General features: G+C 43.4%; 1 protein-coding gene across 1 annotated transcript in view; it reads right to left on the bottom strand.

The window, feature by feature from the left end:
• Positions 1 to 906: 906 nt before the first annotated feature.
• The window catches only part of CASP7 (caspase 7), a 472,872-nt gene continuing 456,817 nt past the window's right edge, over positions 907 to 16,961 (bottom strand). The window contains exon 7 of the mRNA XM_044055765.1: positions 907 to 1,541. Coding sequence (XP_043911700.1) covers positions 1,315 to 1,541 — 227 coding nt within the window. The 3' untranslated portion in view covers positions 907 to 1,314. The remainder of the gene's footprint in view (positions 1,542 to 16,961) is intronic.

Here is a 16,961-nt window from a genome sequence, read left to right as displayed (position 1 = left end):
TTTAAATGTTAAATGGTGTTTTAAAATGTTAATTAATGTAGTATTTAAAGCATATGTTTTTATGGTAAAGCCATAGTCTAAAGAAGTCTCTTGCATAAGAGATGAAAGCGCTTACTATTGGCTTGGATTATAATAAATTTCTTCGTACTGACACAACTTTTGTTTACTTTTTGGATTTTTGGAGTAATTTGCTTGCTGCTTTTGTTGGAGTACTTAGCTTTTAGTTGAAGACTTTGGTTCTGGAACTCGAAAACAAAAATTTCATGAGTTGGCAGACCGGCACTTGCGAACTGCTTCTGCTTCGGGCGCCGCACGGCAAGAAAGACTGTTGTAATGACGTCGGCTGCATGTTTTATACCCATGACTACCTGACATCACGGAAGAAGAGACAGCAACCGACGCAAGACCCAAGACTTTATTAATCAGGCCGACTGAGGGCTACTACAAGCAGATAACCCATATGTGATGACTGCAACAGTGAAACACGAAGAGCATCTTCCCTTACTCTTTTTGGTAAGGGATTTTGGATCTTTTACATCCACCTGAGCTGCTACCAACTCAATCAGATGGGACCTCAGTTTAACATTTCATCCGAAGGATGACAGAGTCAGGAGTGCAGTATCCCCTTTATGCTAAACTGCAGTGTCAACAATCAATCTACCTGGTGTGGAAATAGAACTTATAGCCTTCTGCACCAAAGGCGTGTGTGCAAACTGCTGCACCTTTGAGATGTAGACCACGGCTTGCAGTTTCCAGTTCCAAAACATAAATGGAAATAGTCTTTATCTGAGCAAAAAAATGAAATACATTCATTATGTAAATGTTCAGCAGTACAAAAAACCTTAATCACAGTTGTAGAAATGCAAATACAGTTTTACACTACAAAAATAAGTCCACTGAACAGTATTAAAGGTTTGATATCAATTTTAGTACACCATGATGTGAAACACATTTAAATTCATGGTAAAAAAGATGAACCTTCAATTCTGAGATTTCTCAGCAAATATAAAGTCATTTGACAGAAGTGCATACAAAGGTAAAATTCTGTAAAACCGTTTCTCATATAAAAACATCCATCTTCGCACTGTATTAAAAATAAATAACTGTATTATCTGTAGCTTAAAAATCTGAGGCTTCTCATAAGGCACACCATAGATAACTCTAAATGCAAGCTGCACTTTATCTCTGGTTTCATATAAAAGTGCTGCCTTAAAAAAGGCATTATATAACAAACAGAGTTACAACTTGATACACTTCCTTAACTTTTTTTTTCTTATGAAAATACCCATCACACTCAGAATGACATCTGTAACATTATGAGAAATAAAGCTCCTTTGTCAGCATGGAGACCATGCAAGGTATTTGTTTCTTCTCATTGTAGTTTGGATCTTCGGAATAAGACTCGTAGTTAGTTGCAACAGTATAGTTAACCTTTGTGAGAATCTGCATAATTTCCAGCTTGGTTCCAAATTCATTAAGAACTGTGCACAGTGCTTGTACAAACCAGGAGCCTCTGCCTGGATTTCGCCAGGAGTAATACCCTGCAATGAGAAACATTGACATTAGAGAAGGTTGTGTGGTTGTTTACTTGTGGATGGATATAGCTAAATGGCTATCAGTTCAACTGCAAGTCTTTCTCAACGATGGAAAAGAATTGGATGTCGTGACAGAGTTCTTCTTCACACAGATCATATCCCAAACACATTCAGACTGGCTGAGAACTTTCACTAGTGGAATGTGCAATGGCCTACATGAAATGCATTATTATAGCAAAAGACCAATGACTAATGAGCAAGTCTCACAGTCGCCAAATGTTTCAGCAGAACCATAAAGTGGCACTGTGTTACCTCAAACAACCTAAAAGGAATCTACAGACTGAAATTACTGTTTGATTAAAGTTAACAGTCCTTTTACTACAGACTGAAATTACTGTTTGATTAAAGTTAACAGTCCTTTTACTACAGACTGAAATTACTGTTTGATTAAAGTTAAGTCCTTTTATGCAGGAATGAAATGCACTGCAGGGTACAAGGGGCATCTGTATTACCTAAATCCATGCTATGCCTGCCATTTGCAAATGCCAGCCTTCATATGCAATAAAATACACAGGCAAACAAACCAGGTTATCAAATGTCATTCTGTTACAATGCTACCTTAAAAGATGCTTACATTCTGTGGGGATACACTCTCACAAAGCAGGGCTGGAAAGCTCAAAGAGAATACAGAATATTGCTAATCTGATTAAACCAATTAAGATTTTGGAACAGAGAAAAGAAAATAATTACAAAGGTAAAATTCTGTAAAACTGTTTCTCATATAAAAACATTCATCTTCTCACTGTATTAAAAATAAATAACTGTATTATCCGTAGCTTAAAAATCAGAGGCTTCTCATAAGGCACATATTCTAAATGCAAGCCTAGGACACTCTCATATTGCAAAAGTGACTTACAGGTATACTCAAGACAGTACTTAAGTGTATGCTGGAATAGTAACACTGAAAAAATATATATATATATATATATATATATATATATATATATATATATATATACACACACACACATATAAATAAACATACAGGTATATCCTGCCATAATCTCACATTAATGCAACATGGATTCAGACAAGGAGATAGTACCCAGACTGCACTCTTAAACTAACACATGGTTATAAAAGAAGACAAAAGCCATAGTTGTTACCAACACCTGAAGTCAACTCCTCGTTGGTCAGATCCGACCATAAGCTAATCACCCTAGATATCTGCATCCTGCCCCCACCCATCATTAAGGAAGACACAGTAAAAAATTTCTCCAAAGCCAACTTCATGCTTCTTAAGACAGAAGTGGCGAACATCATGACACCCATGCAGATGGACAATACAGTTATGATTGCTGAATCCTACACAAATGCACTCTATAAGCACTTACATGACTGCATGGATCGTGCTATTCCAAACAGAACCAAGACACTATCCTCCAAAAAAAGGAAGCCAATCTGGTGGTCCCCTGCCATAAACAAACTCTACAACAGAAGGAAGAAACTGTTGCAAAAGAGAGTAAAATCCCATGAGTGGAGGAGCTCCCTGGTCAGCCTCAAAGAAGCTGAGATCCCTTATAAGATCCTCCAAAGCTAGCTACGAAAACAAAATCACCACTGATTCTAAGGGCAACCACAAAGCATTCTATAACTATGTCAAGAATCTCAATGGCAACACCCAGATCTGCTCTGAGTTCCAGCACAATGGCATGAAAATTACAGAACCAACTGATATTGCCAACATCCTGGCAGATAGGTTCAGTGCTAACTTTACCCCCCTCTCACTCCCTAAAGGGCCCATATCTATACAGGAAGAATGCAGAGTCCCTGTAATCACATCTATGCAGGTAAAAGCTGCACTCTCTAAAAGCAAAAACACAGCATCCATGGAACCGGACAACATCCCAGGCTGCATTTTACACGAACTGGCTCCCCACCTAAGCACCACGTTCAATCACAGTCTCACGTCAGGCTTTGTGCCCATTGAATGGCGCACAGCAACAGTTATCCCACTCCACAAAGGGGGAGCCACCACTGATCCTGGGAACTATCACCCTATTAGCCTTATGAGCCTGGTCTGCAAGGCCATGGAACGTATGATCATGGAACTCATAAACAAAAACATTGGTAACTTCCAAACTCTGGACCCCACCGAGTTCGGGTTTGTGATATGCAAATCATGCCTTCTGAGCCTGATCGTCTTCTTTGAGACAGTCATCAAAGCCGTAGACAAGGGTAAGTTGGTTCACACAGCCTATCTTGACCCTGCCAAGGCTTTCAACACCATCCTCCATTCTGGAATTATAGCTAAACTCACTAAACTAGGTATAAATCCCCACATCACAAATGGGTTGCCAACTGGCTCAATGACAGAACCCACACTGTAAAAGTTGCAGAGTCCAAATCTGACTTCAAACCAGTGACAAGTGGAGTACCACAGGGTTCAGTCCTTGGACCTCTTCTGTTTGGTATCTACTTCTCTGAAGTACAGGCTAACATAGAAGGCCACTAGCTAATGAAGTTCACAGATGACTGCAAACTAGGAGCCAGAGTCGAGTCCCTAAATGATGTGGACATCCTACAGAAGGGCCCCACTGAGATAGATGCCTGGTGTCAGAGGCATGGCCTCAAGCTCAATGCCAAAAAGTGCACTGTCATCCCCTTTGGTAAAAACTCTGTACCCATGAACTACCACATAAACGGCAGTCTACTAAACCCAAATGTGTGATAAGAGACCTTGGGACCCAGGTAGACAGTAGTCTCTCCTTTGATAATCACATCGCCACAGTAGTCAGGAAATCCTTCTACGTGGCACACCTCATCACAAAAGGGTTCTCATCCAGGAAAAAAGAGGTCATTATTCCCCTCTACTCAGCACTCATTAGACCCACTATAGAGTACAACGCCCCTTTTCTAATGTACCTCACAAGACATCTGCAGCAGCTGGAAAGGCCACAGAAGTACCTCACAAAGAGGATTACTGGTCTCAAACAGATACCCTACACTGACCGTCTCAAAAAACTCCAGCTTTACTCTGTAGCATATCGCCTACTCAGAGGTGATCTCTGCCTAACATATAAAGCTATGTCAAACCCAGAGCTGTTGGACATGCTACACCTAAAGAAATCCCAATCCCTCCAAGCTACATGTTCTAGGGACCTAAACCCTGTCACCACAATAAACAGGACATGCTGGAGGGATAGATTCCTGTCCCAGAGACTCCCCATACTCTAGAACAAGCTACCCATCTATGTCAAGCTAAGTTCCTCATTAGCACTCAAGAAAAATCTTGATGAGTGGATGGGAAATAGGAAATACACCCCCGGGATCACTTCTGTGGCTCTGCTCGACAGGGGCACAGGAAAGTAACTTTCTTGGGTGGCATAAGCCAGGGAACCTTGTTGGCTAGGCTTACTTAGGCCGTTGGGCCGATAGCCTAGCACCTACCTATGAACCTATAATCCAACAGGTGCACTGAGTCAGTTGCCAAATGTCCCCAATGGAGTTTGCCTTCATTAATCAGTCTGAAACAATTCAGTTATACAATGAATTTAAGCGTTACCTTCCTAACAGATCACATACAATGATGATACAAGAACAAATTAATTATCATACATACAACACAGACTATAACACTGGGAACTTTACCTTTTCCATTATTTATAAAACAAATGCACACACATACTATTGTTTTTTTTTTTTTTTAACCTGCACAATATACAAATGATGCCACATTCATCCACAGTGCAGGAAACTCTCCAAAACACGTCAGATATGTGAAACTCTCTCACCAATCTCACAGCATGCTTGCAGGAAAGTAACTTGCTAAATAAATAAACAAAATTAAAACTTCTACAGACTCAAATAACACAGCCTGATTCATGAACTTGCAAGGTCTAAAGGGTACCACTGAATCAGTCTTACACTTGAAGTATCTGGATGCTACTGGTAACAATGTGGTTTTTGAACATGTTCCACCACCATAAAGTAACTACATAAGAAAGCTGTAAATGTCTACAAGTCCATATCTTCCCTCAAAGTCAAGCATAAACTGGCAAATATATCACTTCTCCTTAAAATTATGGACAGAACTATAAATCAGCAGTCCTAAATGCAGTAAGATGTAAATTTCCGCATACAACTATATATCGGCAGTCCTAAATTCACTAAGATAAAATCCACCTACTCCAACCAGCTACTTTTACTAATGAGACCAACTATTCCATTCCAGTAACTAAAAAGTAATGAATGATATGAACCTGATGTCATTTGAAAACTATCAAATAATTTAACTAACTTTCACCCATGCACTACTTTACACATACTCATATCCGGATGTTACTACTAGGTTATCACTGTATTCATCCAATAGCGTGTTGGTCCTTTAACTGATACTTACAGAGATTAGCAAAACAACCTCTAAAACAGGAGACCAAGCACACAGCACAGATTTTACAACTCACTGGAATCAAGTTACATAACCTTTATCCATTCCCAGGCTTTTAAAATCTTATACAGATATCAGCATCAACACCCTTTTCCCCATTTTTTGTAGATAAGGTCAGGGTGGCAAATCAGCAGTGGTCGTTACTTATAAACAACGTTCACAGTGCTGGGTTGTGCACCTAAAAAAAGACTAACTCCAGTAAACACGGCTATTGTCAAACCTCAACTGCAGGTAAAGTACTAGCATTCTAAAAGCATCTACTGAATATCCATTCTGAAACAGGCAGTAAATTTGAAGCAGCTACAATATGCAAAGTGTACCTGATGAATTGATTAAACTTCGCAAGTATATTTTTATCTTGTGTATACAACTTCATTTGCATTACCTCTGGGTAGCATGCCCAAGCTTACTCATGTGAAAGATGCTCACTCTTATATTCAAAGGTAGCATCTGGTAATTATTAATGGCATAATTATATCTTAACAATCACCAGGCTAAAAGGATTTGCTGTCTAAATTCACTGCCTATTTATTTTTTTTGGCATCTAATAAAATTCCAAACCGCACGGCAACAAGATGTGCTAAAACATTATTGGACAATATCAGATCCACAAGGTGAACTTTGGAAAATTTGTCAAATTATGTTGTTTTGCAGCTAATTAAAAACACCACTGCCAACCATAAAACACAACTACAAAATATTCAGTAGATGTCAAAATAACACCAAGGGGGAAATATCAAATGAAAGGAATCTTCGGGTCTCCTGTTCAAGCAAACTTCAGAATCTCAAAGTGGTCTGAGACGATGGAGAATAAACAAGATGATTTGTAAAATTATACTAAATGCAACAATCGTAAATTAAACAGGGATTTTATTTGCTTTACATGGGCAGAAAGTGAAAGCTATGTACTTACCATAATGATAGATCCATATTGTCTTTTCATCTGGTTCATTGTGGGGGTTGTTGGATTTGGCTAGATCTGACCTTGGCGCCTTATATCAAAGCTTAGAATCGGAGAGCTCTGACTCTGCCCTACCCACAATTACCCTCTCCTGCCTGAATTACTTCAGATCCAGTTTGATGACTGACCATAAGGTCCATAACAAGTCATAACATACATAAATATATAAAATAATATATCTGTGGCAGGGCTAGCTACCCAGCAGTGTAAACCTTGGCTCTAGCTGACGGTCAGTGTTGAACTGACATCCTGACCCCATGTGCAAAAATGACAAAATCGGGCTGTCGATGGATGGAAGGATGGACATATCTCCATGTACGTAATAGGACAAGGAGAAAACAGAATAAATACTATCAAATGTAAGAGATACAAGGGATCAGGCACAGTCCAAAGAAGATCTCGTCGATCCCTAGTAGTACAATGACAATGTGGTAGGGGGGAAGAAGAATTTAACCAGGTGAAAAGTAGAGAACATGCATTTATTGTTATGGTAAGCACATAACTTTCACATCCAATGTCTTTTTTTCTCCTGATTCAATGTGTGGGACAGATTCCCAACCTACCTGACACGGACATGGGTGGACTCAAGGAAGGATATTCCCGAGTATGGAAGAGCTGAGAGATGTGGGAGTCCTGGACTACACATCTAACTTGTAGTGAGATACAAAGGTATGAGATGAGGACCAGGTTGCTGCTGCGCAAATATCACTGACAGGTACTCATTTTGCAAAAGCTGTTGAGATTGTCATTACTCTGGTAGAGTGCACCTTAGGTTTTGATAGTAAAGGCATACCTAGTGAATTCCTAGACAAATGAAAGGCAAACTGTTAACCATCTTGAGAGTTACCTTAGAAACTGATTGCTCCATCTTCTTCTTGGAGAAAGATATAAACAATTTATCCAATTTTCTGCTAGTCTTGGTACGATGAAGAAAGAAACTAAGTTGTCTGTTCACATTTAATGTGTGTAAAGTATGTTCTTCTTTATTGGTAAAATTGGGGAAGAAAACTGGCAAGTCAATTTGCTGGTTCAAGTTAGACTCAGAAGCTACTTTAGAAAGGAATGATTTGTTCTCAAAGACTCACTGTCTTTATGAGAAATAAGGAAGGGAGCCTTGCAAGAGAATGCCTGTAGTTCTGATACGTGTTTAGTAGATGTAATGGCAACCAGCGAAAGAGTTTACATGACAGAAACTTCATATCTATGGCTATTGCTAGTTCAAATGTTTTTGGGTTAATGACTGAATTAAGATGGTGATACCCCGGTGGGGGGGATTAGATCATGAACTGGGGAGTCTTAATAAAAAGGTACCTTCAGAAAGTCCTTGGATTCTTTGAGGGAAGCAAATTGAAGCAATGCTGTACGCTAAGTGGAAGTTTGAATTGACAACAAACTGTACTTTAATTGTAGTATAACTTGAACCAGCCATGAAAAGTTCTGAAATAAATTCTAAAATTTTTGGAAGAGATGCTGAAAAGGGGTGTAGTCCACTAGACAATATCCAAATGGAGAAATGCTTTTATTTGCTCTTGTAAGTCTTTTTTGTTGAGTTCCTTTGGCAGGAAGAAGATATAATTTGTACTCCTAGGAAAGAAAGCTTGGTATCGCTGGCAGTTGTTAAAATTAGAGAAACCATGTGGCTATCTTTAGGGTCTTGAGGTTCAGTAGGGGTAGCCCTGAAGGAAGTGTGAGGAGATCCATGAATTGATCCAGAACCCATGGTGGGTGAGGCCAAAGAAAGAACCTGCCAAGGCCAGAAGGGGGAATGAGGCTTACCCTAGTCTTGCACTCCACTGCTTTCTGAATATACTTGGTGATAAGAGGAATAAGTATAAAGGAGACCTGGGGCCAAGGATGGTCAGGGGCATCTTATGGTGACTGTTCCTGTGGAAGGATGAGGCCAAAGTAACTTCTGCATTTTTTGTTTAGATAAGAAACAAAAAAGGTTGCACCAAGGTTGGCCCCAGTGGCTCAAAATCTCCATTACCACTGTTTTGTTGAGAGACCACTTGTGAGGCAGTAGTACAGTTCTGCTATGTTTGTCTGGCAGGATGTCAGATGTCCCAGATATATGCGCTGCTACTAAAAAGTGGTTCAAAGACATTGCCCATTGCCAGATTCTTACAGTTCCTTGGCAAAGAGGGTATGATCAGGTTCCGCCTTGTTTGCTGATATACCAAACCACTGACATACTGTCTTAGTGTATGGCAATCATATTCTTGAATAGATGGTCCCGAAGAAAGAAGGACCACTCAACTCCAAGACATTGATGTGAAGGATGGCTTCTATTGTGGACTACGTTCTTTGGACTGTTCTCCCTACGAAATGCCCCCCCACCCACCCAAGTAGGGAGGAATCTGTAGTTATTGTGACACTGGGGGGCAAAAGAGTCTACCTGAGTAACTGAATTGGACGAAATCCACCACAGAATATGCTTTTGTTGGTATTTATAGAAATGTCCAGGTGACTTGACAGTTGTAACTGGAATGACTGGTGTGTCAGAAGTTGTGGAGGTAGCAGTGAGAAGCCAATCGCCTAGATACAGAAATACTTGGCTCCCTTGTAGCCTGAGATAAGCTGTCACAGCTGCCATTATCTTGGTGAACACCAGGGGGAATGTGGCGAGACTTAACGGCAATGTTTTGAAATGATAAAGACTGCATCCTAGAAGGAAGCAAAGGAATCTCCTAGACTGCCACTGACCTTATATGATAGTAGGTGCCCTGGAGATCTGCAGAGCACACCCAATCATCTTTCCTGAGTAGAGGCAGAATGGACTGTACTGTAACCATCTGGAATTTTGTCCATTATACAAACTTATTCAGATTGCTGAGATCCAAAATTGGTCCAAGGTCCCCTGCCTATCTTTTTTGACACTAAAAAGAACCCTGAATAAATTCCAGATCCTAGCTGGTCTTGGGGGACCAGTCGGATGACTCATTTGTCCAACAACATTTAAATTTCTATTGCTGTGGATTCCAATTGACTGGGTGGAATATCATGAATCAGTTGTCTTGTTTTTGGGGTTTTCAATAAGGGCATTGTATCAACCTCTGACAATGATCTTTGACACCCAAGCGTCGGAAGTTACATTTTACCAAGTTAAAAGGGTGTAAGGAGAAGCATCTTCAGACTGCCTCCAGGGTGCAGCAGAGTCAGGTAAGCGTTCAGGGATGCTGATAAGGTTTCTCTGTGAATACTCCATGGAAACCTTGATTTTGCAGACCGCCTCTGCCTCTTGGGAGATGCCTTGTGGAACTGCCTCCTCTTCTTGGACACCTATTCTCAGAAGTGTCCTGGTGAAAACCTTTAGATTTTTGAACCACATTTTTCTTCCTTCTCTCTGATTCCTGGAGAAGGATCTCTGTGGAATCAGAAAACTGATTCCAACTGCAGACAAGGTCTTGCCATCCTGCTCACTCCTGGTAAGTGAAGAATTGACCTTTGATCCAAACACAGTGGAACCATCATAAGGAGCATTTACGAAGGACATTGTAAAGCTTTCCACAAATTCGCAGAGCCGCATCCAGGAATGACATCACATAGTTAAGACCTGCACTGGCTGTTCGGGCTGTGCCATCTGCTACTTTATTATGCAGTCTCAAAGCAACACTGGATGAGGTCATTAGGGTAGACAACTGGGAATCTACAGTTTACTAGATATCTTCCAGTAAGTCGCCTGCCAGGGAATTTGAGAGTTCCTTAATCAAATCCCTCTGAAAACTTGTCAAGTGAGCCATGTTGTTTAGTGCATGAAGAGAAAAGGTGGCTGAAGCATAAGTTCATTTCCCCTATCTGTCCAATGCCCTAGACTCTCTGGTAGGGGGGGGAATGGACAGAGGAACTCTCTTCAGACAGTTCCTTTTTAGTGGCTGCTACCACCATGGCATCTACAGGTGGACCCTTAGCGGAGTACTTTCTTTAGGGGCAACTAAAATTCCATCTGGTCTCTTTGTAATGGGCTCTGACACATCAGGTTCCTTCCAGGCTTTCTGAGTGATGAGGTCAGCTAAGGCATATGGAGGAGGGACCAACCAGACCCAAAGTCCTCAAGAAATGACTCGTCAGAAGGAGGAGTTTAAATAGACCATCCCTCCCTCTCTTTCATCAATTCAAGAATGTCTCAAAAGGAGAAGTATTCAGGGGGGTATACCTTGGGGAATCTTCTCCTCATTTACTGACATAACATCCTTGTGGATATAACTTATCTCATATATACTATGAAAAAAAAAAAAATAATTTTGACTATGTATTATTTACACTACACTGATATTATCAATTGCGTATTGCAATTATTTAATAACTTTTTCTTAGGAATACTATCTTGTTATGTATATTTCCTCTGACATGTAAATTACCTATACTAAAGTCTGATTATCTTTTATGCTTAATTTTTGTTTTGTTTTGCTTTGTTTAGTTTTTTTTTTTGCATTCCCTATACTTGTTATAACCATTGGAGTTTTTCTCCCCGGGCCTCCACTGAAAATGGACATATATCCAGTTGGACTAGCCCGGTCAACAAATGTAAAATAAATAAATAAAATAAATTTAAGTTGGTGTGTTTGGCGACAGACTAAGGAGAGGAGTCAATATGCTTCCTCTTACAAATCCTCTTCCAAAGAATGCGCCTTGGGACTCCTGAGGGGGATACATTTGAATCAGACATGGGACTTGAATGCCGAGTAGTCTGAAAGCATAAGGGATCTGTCTGTCCCTGTCTACCAGAAGGTGAGGATATAGGAGCAGTCTTCAGAGGGAGTCTGGATGGATCTGAACTCTGAGCACTTAACAGTCATCTTGCTCCAGCCAAGCCATCTCCATAGCCTCGAAAGTTGACTCAGCCAATGGAACTGAAGAGCCACCTAGATTAGTAGAGTCAAAAGATCTTTTGATTCCAAGGGCTGAAGGCTCCAAGGAGGACCTCTGAACCTAGCTGTTCAATGTCAAAGCCCTGAGTTGGTTCTGTGCAAGTAAAAATGTAGTTGTCTATGAACATCCAAGAAATGCAACTTGTATTCGCCTTTATTCTTGAAATTTGGAAAGAAAACAGGTAAACTGATAGTCTGATTTATATTCGCTTCAGAGGCAACTTTGGGAAGAAAGGATGGGTTAGTATGAAGAGAGACCCTGTCCTTATAAAAACCATGTACAGAACCTTGACAGACAACGCCTGGAGTTCAGAAACTCTCCTGGCTGAAATGATAATGACCAGAAAAGCTGTCTTCCAGGATAGGAATTTCAGATCTACAGTTGCCGCCGGTTCAAAGGGAGGAGCAACTAGGGCTTGAAGCATCAAAGAAAGGTCCCACGGAGGAACGGGGTCCTTAACTGGGGGACGCAAGAGAAAGGTACCTTTGATAAAAGCTTTGCACAATGTAGAAGACACCCAAGAAGACATATTTTCACCAACAAGAAAACTGAAATGGCTGCAAGTTGTACCTTCACTGTAGATGAGCTGGCCCCTTGTTGAAAAATATTTGCTAAGAATTCAAGGATGGCCGGGATTGGGGCCGAGAAGGGATCCAAATTTCTTTGAGAAGCCCAGATGGAAAAACGCTTCCATTTACTACGGTAAATCCTCCTGGTGGAATCTTTAAGAGTGGCCACCACAAGACAAACCGGGAGTCCTGGCAATTAGGGGAACTGGAGCTTCAGACTGACCAGGTTTGAGTGAAGACCCTCTCATGGGTGAGATATGAGATCCAGACTGGGATCCAAGATCCAAGGAGGAGCTAGAAGATGAGACTAGAGGAAAGGGAACCACACTTGGCAAGGCCAAAAGGGGGCAATGAGGATGACTTTGCTCCCCACTCGACGAGCTTTCTGCAAAAATCTCGGAATAAGAGGTAATGGAGGGTAAGCATACAGAAGACTCGGAGGCCAAGCATTGACTAGAGCGTCTTTGAGGGATTCCCCCTGGTGGGGGGTTCAGAGCAAAAAACTCACTGCACTTCGCGTTGGAAGGAGATGCGAAGAGATCGCAGCAAGGCTGACCCCATTATAGAAAGATCTGCTCCGCTACTGAAGGATTCAAAGACCACTTGTAAGGCATCAGGATAGAACGACTGAACCTGTCCGCTAGAACGTTGGACCATCCTGGAATATGCGTTGCTACTAGAAAGTGACTGGTGGAAATCGCCCATTCCCAAACTCTCATGGCTTCACGACAAAGGGGGTAGGACCTGGTCCCTTCCCTGCTTGTTGATGTACCAGACTACTGACATATTGTCTGATTGGATTGCAATTGTTCCCAGAGGAATTGAGGCATGAAGGGCCTGCAATGCTATAAGGACCGCTCTCATCTCTAGAAAATTAATATGCAAGCTGGTCTCAGTTGGGGACCACGTGTTTTGGGCTGTCCTTTCCGAGCAATGCCCCCCCCCACACACACCCTAGCTGGGATGCGTCCATGGTCACTGTGGCTTTGGTTGTGGCTGCAAGAAACAAGTGTCCTTTGTGAATATCCGCAGAGTACATCCACCACAGAAGGGACACTTTGCAGGCTCTGCTTAACTGTATCGGGTGACTGAGTGGAAGATCCAACAATGACCAGTGGATACACATGTGCAAATGAGAGCATGGGAGAAGTGTAATTGTGGCCACCATAGAACTGAGAGCTCGTAACACTGCCTCCGCTGGTGGCCGAGATGAGTGAGCAATGGCCGAGACATGCTACCTCAGATTTCAAATTCTGTCCGGGGTTAGGAAGACTTTTGTCTGAAAGGTGTCTATTCATACTCCGATAAACACTATGACTTGGATAGGTTGTAGGCAAGATTTGGTAATGTTGACAGTAATGCCTAGATAATCTGTAAGGTGTAAAAAATAGTCTCTGCCTTGGCAAAGTAGACGCTTGGTGGAAGCAGCAAGGAGCCAATCGTCCAGGTAAGGGAAGACCTGAATCCCCTGGAGTCTCAGGTGAGCTGCTACTACTGCCATAACCTTGGTGAACACCCTGGGGGCTGTGGTGAGACCAAAGGGTAGAGCTCGAAACTGATAATGATTGGCTCCCAGCCGGAAGCAGAGGAACCTCCTGGAGCTCCTGTGTATCTTCATGTGGTAGCAAGCATCCTGAAGGTCTAACGAGCACATCCAGTCCATTCTTTTCAGGTAAGGCAGGACGGACTGCAAAGTGACCATCCAGAATTTTTTTTGGCAATGGACAGGTTCAGGGTTGACAGGTTCAGGATGGGTCTGAGGTCCCCCATCTTTTTTGGCACCAAAAAGAACCTAGAATAGATGCCGAATCCGAACTGGTCTCGGGGGAATGGTTTGATGGCTCGTTTCTTTAGCAGCTCGATAACCTCTAGTGCCACTGCCTCCCTTTGCGTGGGTGGTACATCCAGGAGGTGTTTGGGTGGTACTGGGGGAACCACAAAGTGAATTCTATAGCCTCTGGATATTATTCGTAGCACCCAATGTTCTGATGACACGGACTCCCATGCCATCAGGTGCAACGACAGGCAACCCCCGACTGCCTCCGGAGCAGGGCAGCCAGGCAACCACTCAGGGTTGCTGCACGGGTCTGTCTGAGAACGATTCTCAAGACACAAAATTTCTCGAACCCCCTCTGCCCCCTAGGGCAGCATCTGTCTTAACCCCCGTCTGCCTCTAGGGAAGATGAATCCTGAACGTCCCGGGAATACTGAGACTTCCGGAACCACATCTTCTTTTGCCCTCTCTGATTCTGGGAAAAGGATCTTTCAGGGTTGGAGAAGCGGATCCCGACGGCAGCCAGTGTCTTCCCGCCCTTCTCACTCTGGACCAATGTGTCACCAATGGTCTTACCAAACAGGGAAGAAATGTCATAAGGGGCATTTAAAAATGATGCCTTGAAGGGCTCTGAGAAGTGACACAATCTAAGCCAAGCTTGGCACCTCATGGCAACGCCGGACCCAGCAGCCCTAGCCTCTCCCTCGGTAGCATGAGAGAGAAGGTGCATGAACATGTTAGATATAGCTGTAAGGGTGGTCATTCTCATGGAAAAAGTGTTCTTATCCTCCTGCGAAGTGGACTCCGGGATCAACTCAGCAAGCTCCTTGACAAGGTGGCGCTGCAGTCAGATAACATGGGCCAAGTAGTTCAATGCCCTTATAGAGAAGGTTGCTGATGCATACATACGCTTGCCTAAATGGATCATCAACTGGGCCTCTCGGTCGGGGGATGGACCAAGGAACTTCCTAGAGCCAGTTTCTTCTTGATAGACGCTGCTACCACCATAGCATTTACAAGAGAACCCTTGTTCCATGCAGGTCTGTCAGAAGGGGGGCTTAAAGTTTTGTCTGGGCGTTTCGGGATAGGCTCCACAGTGTCCGGATCCTTCCAAGCCCGCGAAGTGATTAAGTCCACTAGGTGGCCCACGGGAGGGGACACCCAGGAGGTAGACAGGCCCTCGCCGAAGGCCTCCAGGGACACAGACTCATCCGAGGAAGGTTTTGGGGCAGACCAACCTCCATGCTAGCGCAACAGTTCCATGATGTCTCCAAAGGAGACATTCTCAGGAGGTGATCTGGGGGAACCTTCCCCTTCCCCAAAATTGGTGTCCTCTGTGAGGGACACCGGGGAGGAGTCCAACTGCCTCCTCTTGCACGTATGCTTGCGGGGAATCTCTCCAGTGGGACTGTCCGGAGAAGGCTCGCAAGCAGGCTGATCTTCCTCAAGGGAACCTGTCTGGGGCAATTCGGACATAGGCTGTCCCAGGGATAAGATGACAGGAGTCGCACCAAAACCAGGGAGAGTCAGGGTGGAATCCGAAAAAAACTGTCAGAGGTCTTGATCGGATGGAGAGAACCCTTTCCACTACATCGAACGCTGAGGGAGAGCGGTCTGCCTGGGACTCCAACACAGTGGTCGCTCTCCCCAGGTCCAACAAGTGGACCAGAGCCAGTCCTGAGGGAGGTGGAACAACGAGGGGATAGCCCAGATCTGACAAAGTTGGCACTGATGGTAAAAACTCCACCCCCTCGGCTCCGACGCCCAGGCTATGTCTCCGAGAGATGCTGGGATCCGAACTAGTCAGATCTGACGAACTCAAGGCAACCGCCGTCACTGAGCTAGCAAGTACCATCGGCGCCGACACCCTGACTCCGAAAATCATGACAACCAGTGATGTCGTGGTCTGGGCCTAGGCAAGGTATGCAGTAAGAATGAAAATCCTTATGAGGTATTTGCTTCCCACAAGAAATACAATTGTTAACTTTTTCTGACATCGGTCTGAGGCAAGAAAAGTTTCCCCAATGGGGTACTTAGCTTTATTGAAGACTTCAGATCTGAAATTTGACTTCGAAAATCTCAGGAGTCGGCCGACCGGCACTTGCAAACTGCTTCTGCTTCGGGCACCGCGCGGCAAGAAAGACTGGAGAAAATGGCGTCGGATACATTATATATACCCCTGGCGCACTGATGTCAGGGAAGAAGCGACAGCAACCGACGCCAGACCAAGACTTTGGAATTCCGGCCGACTGCGGGACCGCTTGACGACAGGATAACCCAAGTGTGATGACTGCAGCAGGGTAACACGATGAACATCCTCAGATCCATGTACTCCAAAGCGGATGGTCAGATCAAAGAAGTTAAAATTGGTGAAAAGAAGGGGAATGAGTTATCCCCTCCTGCGGGAGAGGGAGCTGGGAGGACTCCCATCCAGATCTGTTTCCAAATAAACCTCATCATCTTATCCATGTCTAACTCCGAGAGTCTACGGGTGAAGCGTGACGAGGCGATGGACTCCGACCTAGCCGGTCGGTGTGCCGACATCCTGGAGGAAGACCCCGGCTTCTCTGGCTCAGGAGAGAAATGTAGAGATTGGAGCAGAGGGGAGACAGGTCTAGAAATAACATGAAACTTAGGGGGAGGCCCCGCTGGGGTGGAACGATCCGGGGACCTCTTCCTATGTTTCTTGGCCTTGTGATCTCTGTCATGCTTTTTTGAATGGCTGGAATCCCCTTCCCTAGGCCTAGACGAGGGAGGTTGAGTCCCAGCCTGAGAGGGAGAGACATAGCTAGCAGTAGTAACA

Source organism: Protopterus annectens, chromosome 14.part0 (genome assembly GCF_019279795.1).
Source record: "Protopterus annectens isolate FY-2018-M chromosome 14.part0, PAN1.0, whole genome shotgun sequence".
Taxonomy (NCBI): domain Eukaryota; kingdom Metazoa; phylum Chordata; order Ceratodontiformes; family Protopteridae; genus Protopterus; species Protopterus annectens.
The sequence above is the reverse complement of the archived record's forward strand: the minus strand, read 5'-3'. Positions and strand labels throughout refer to the sequence as shown.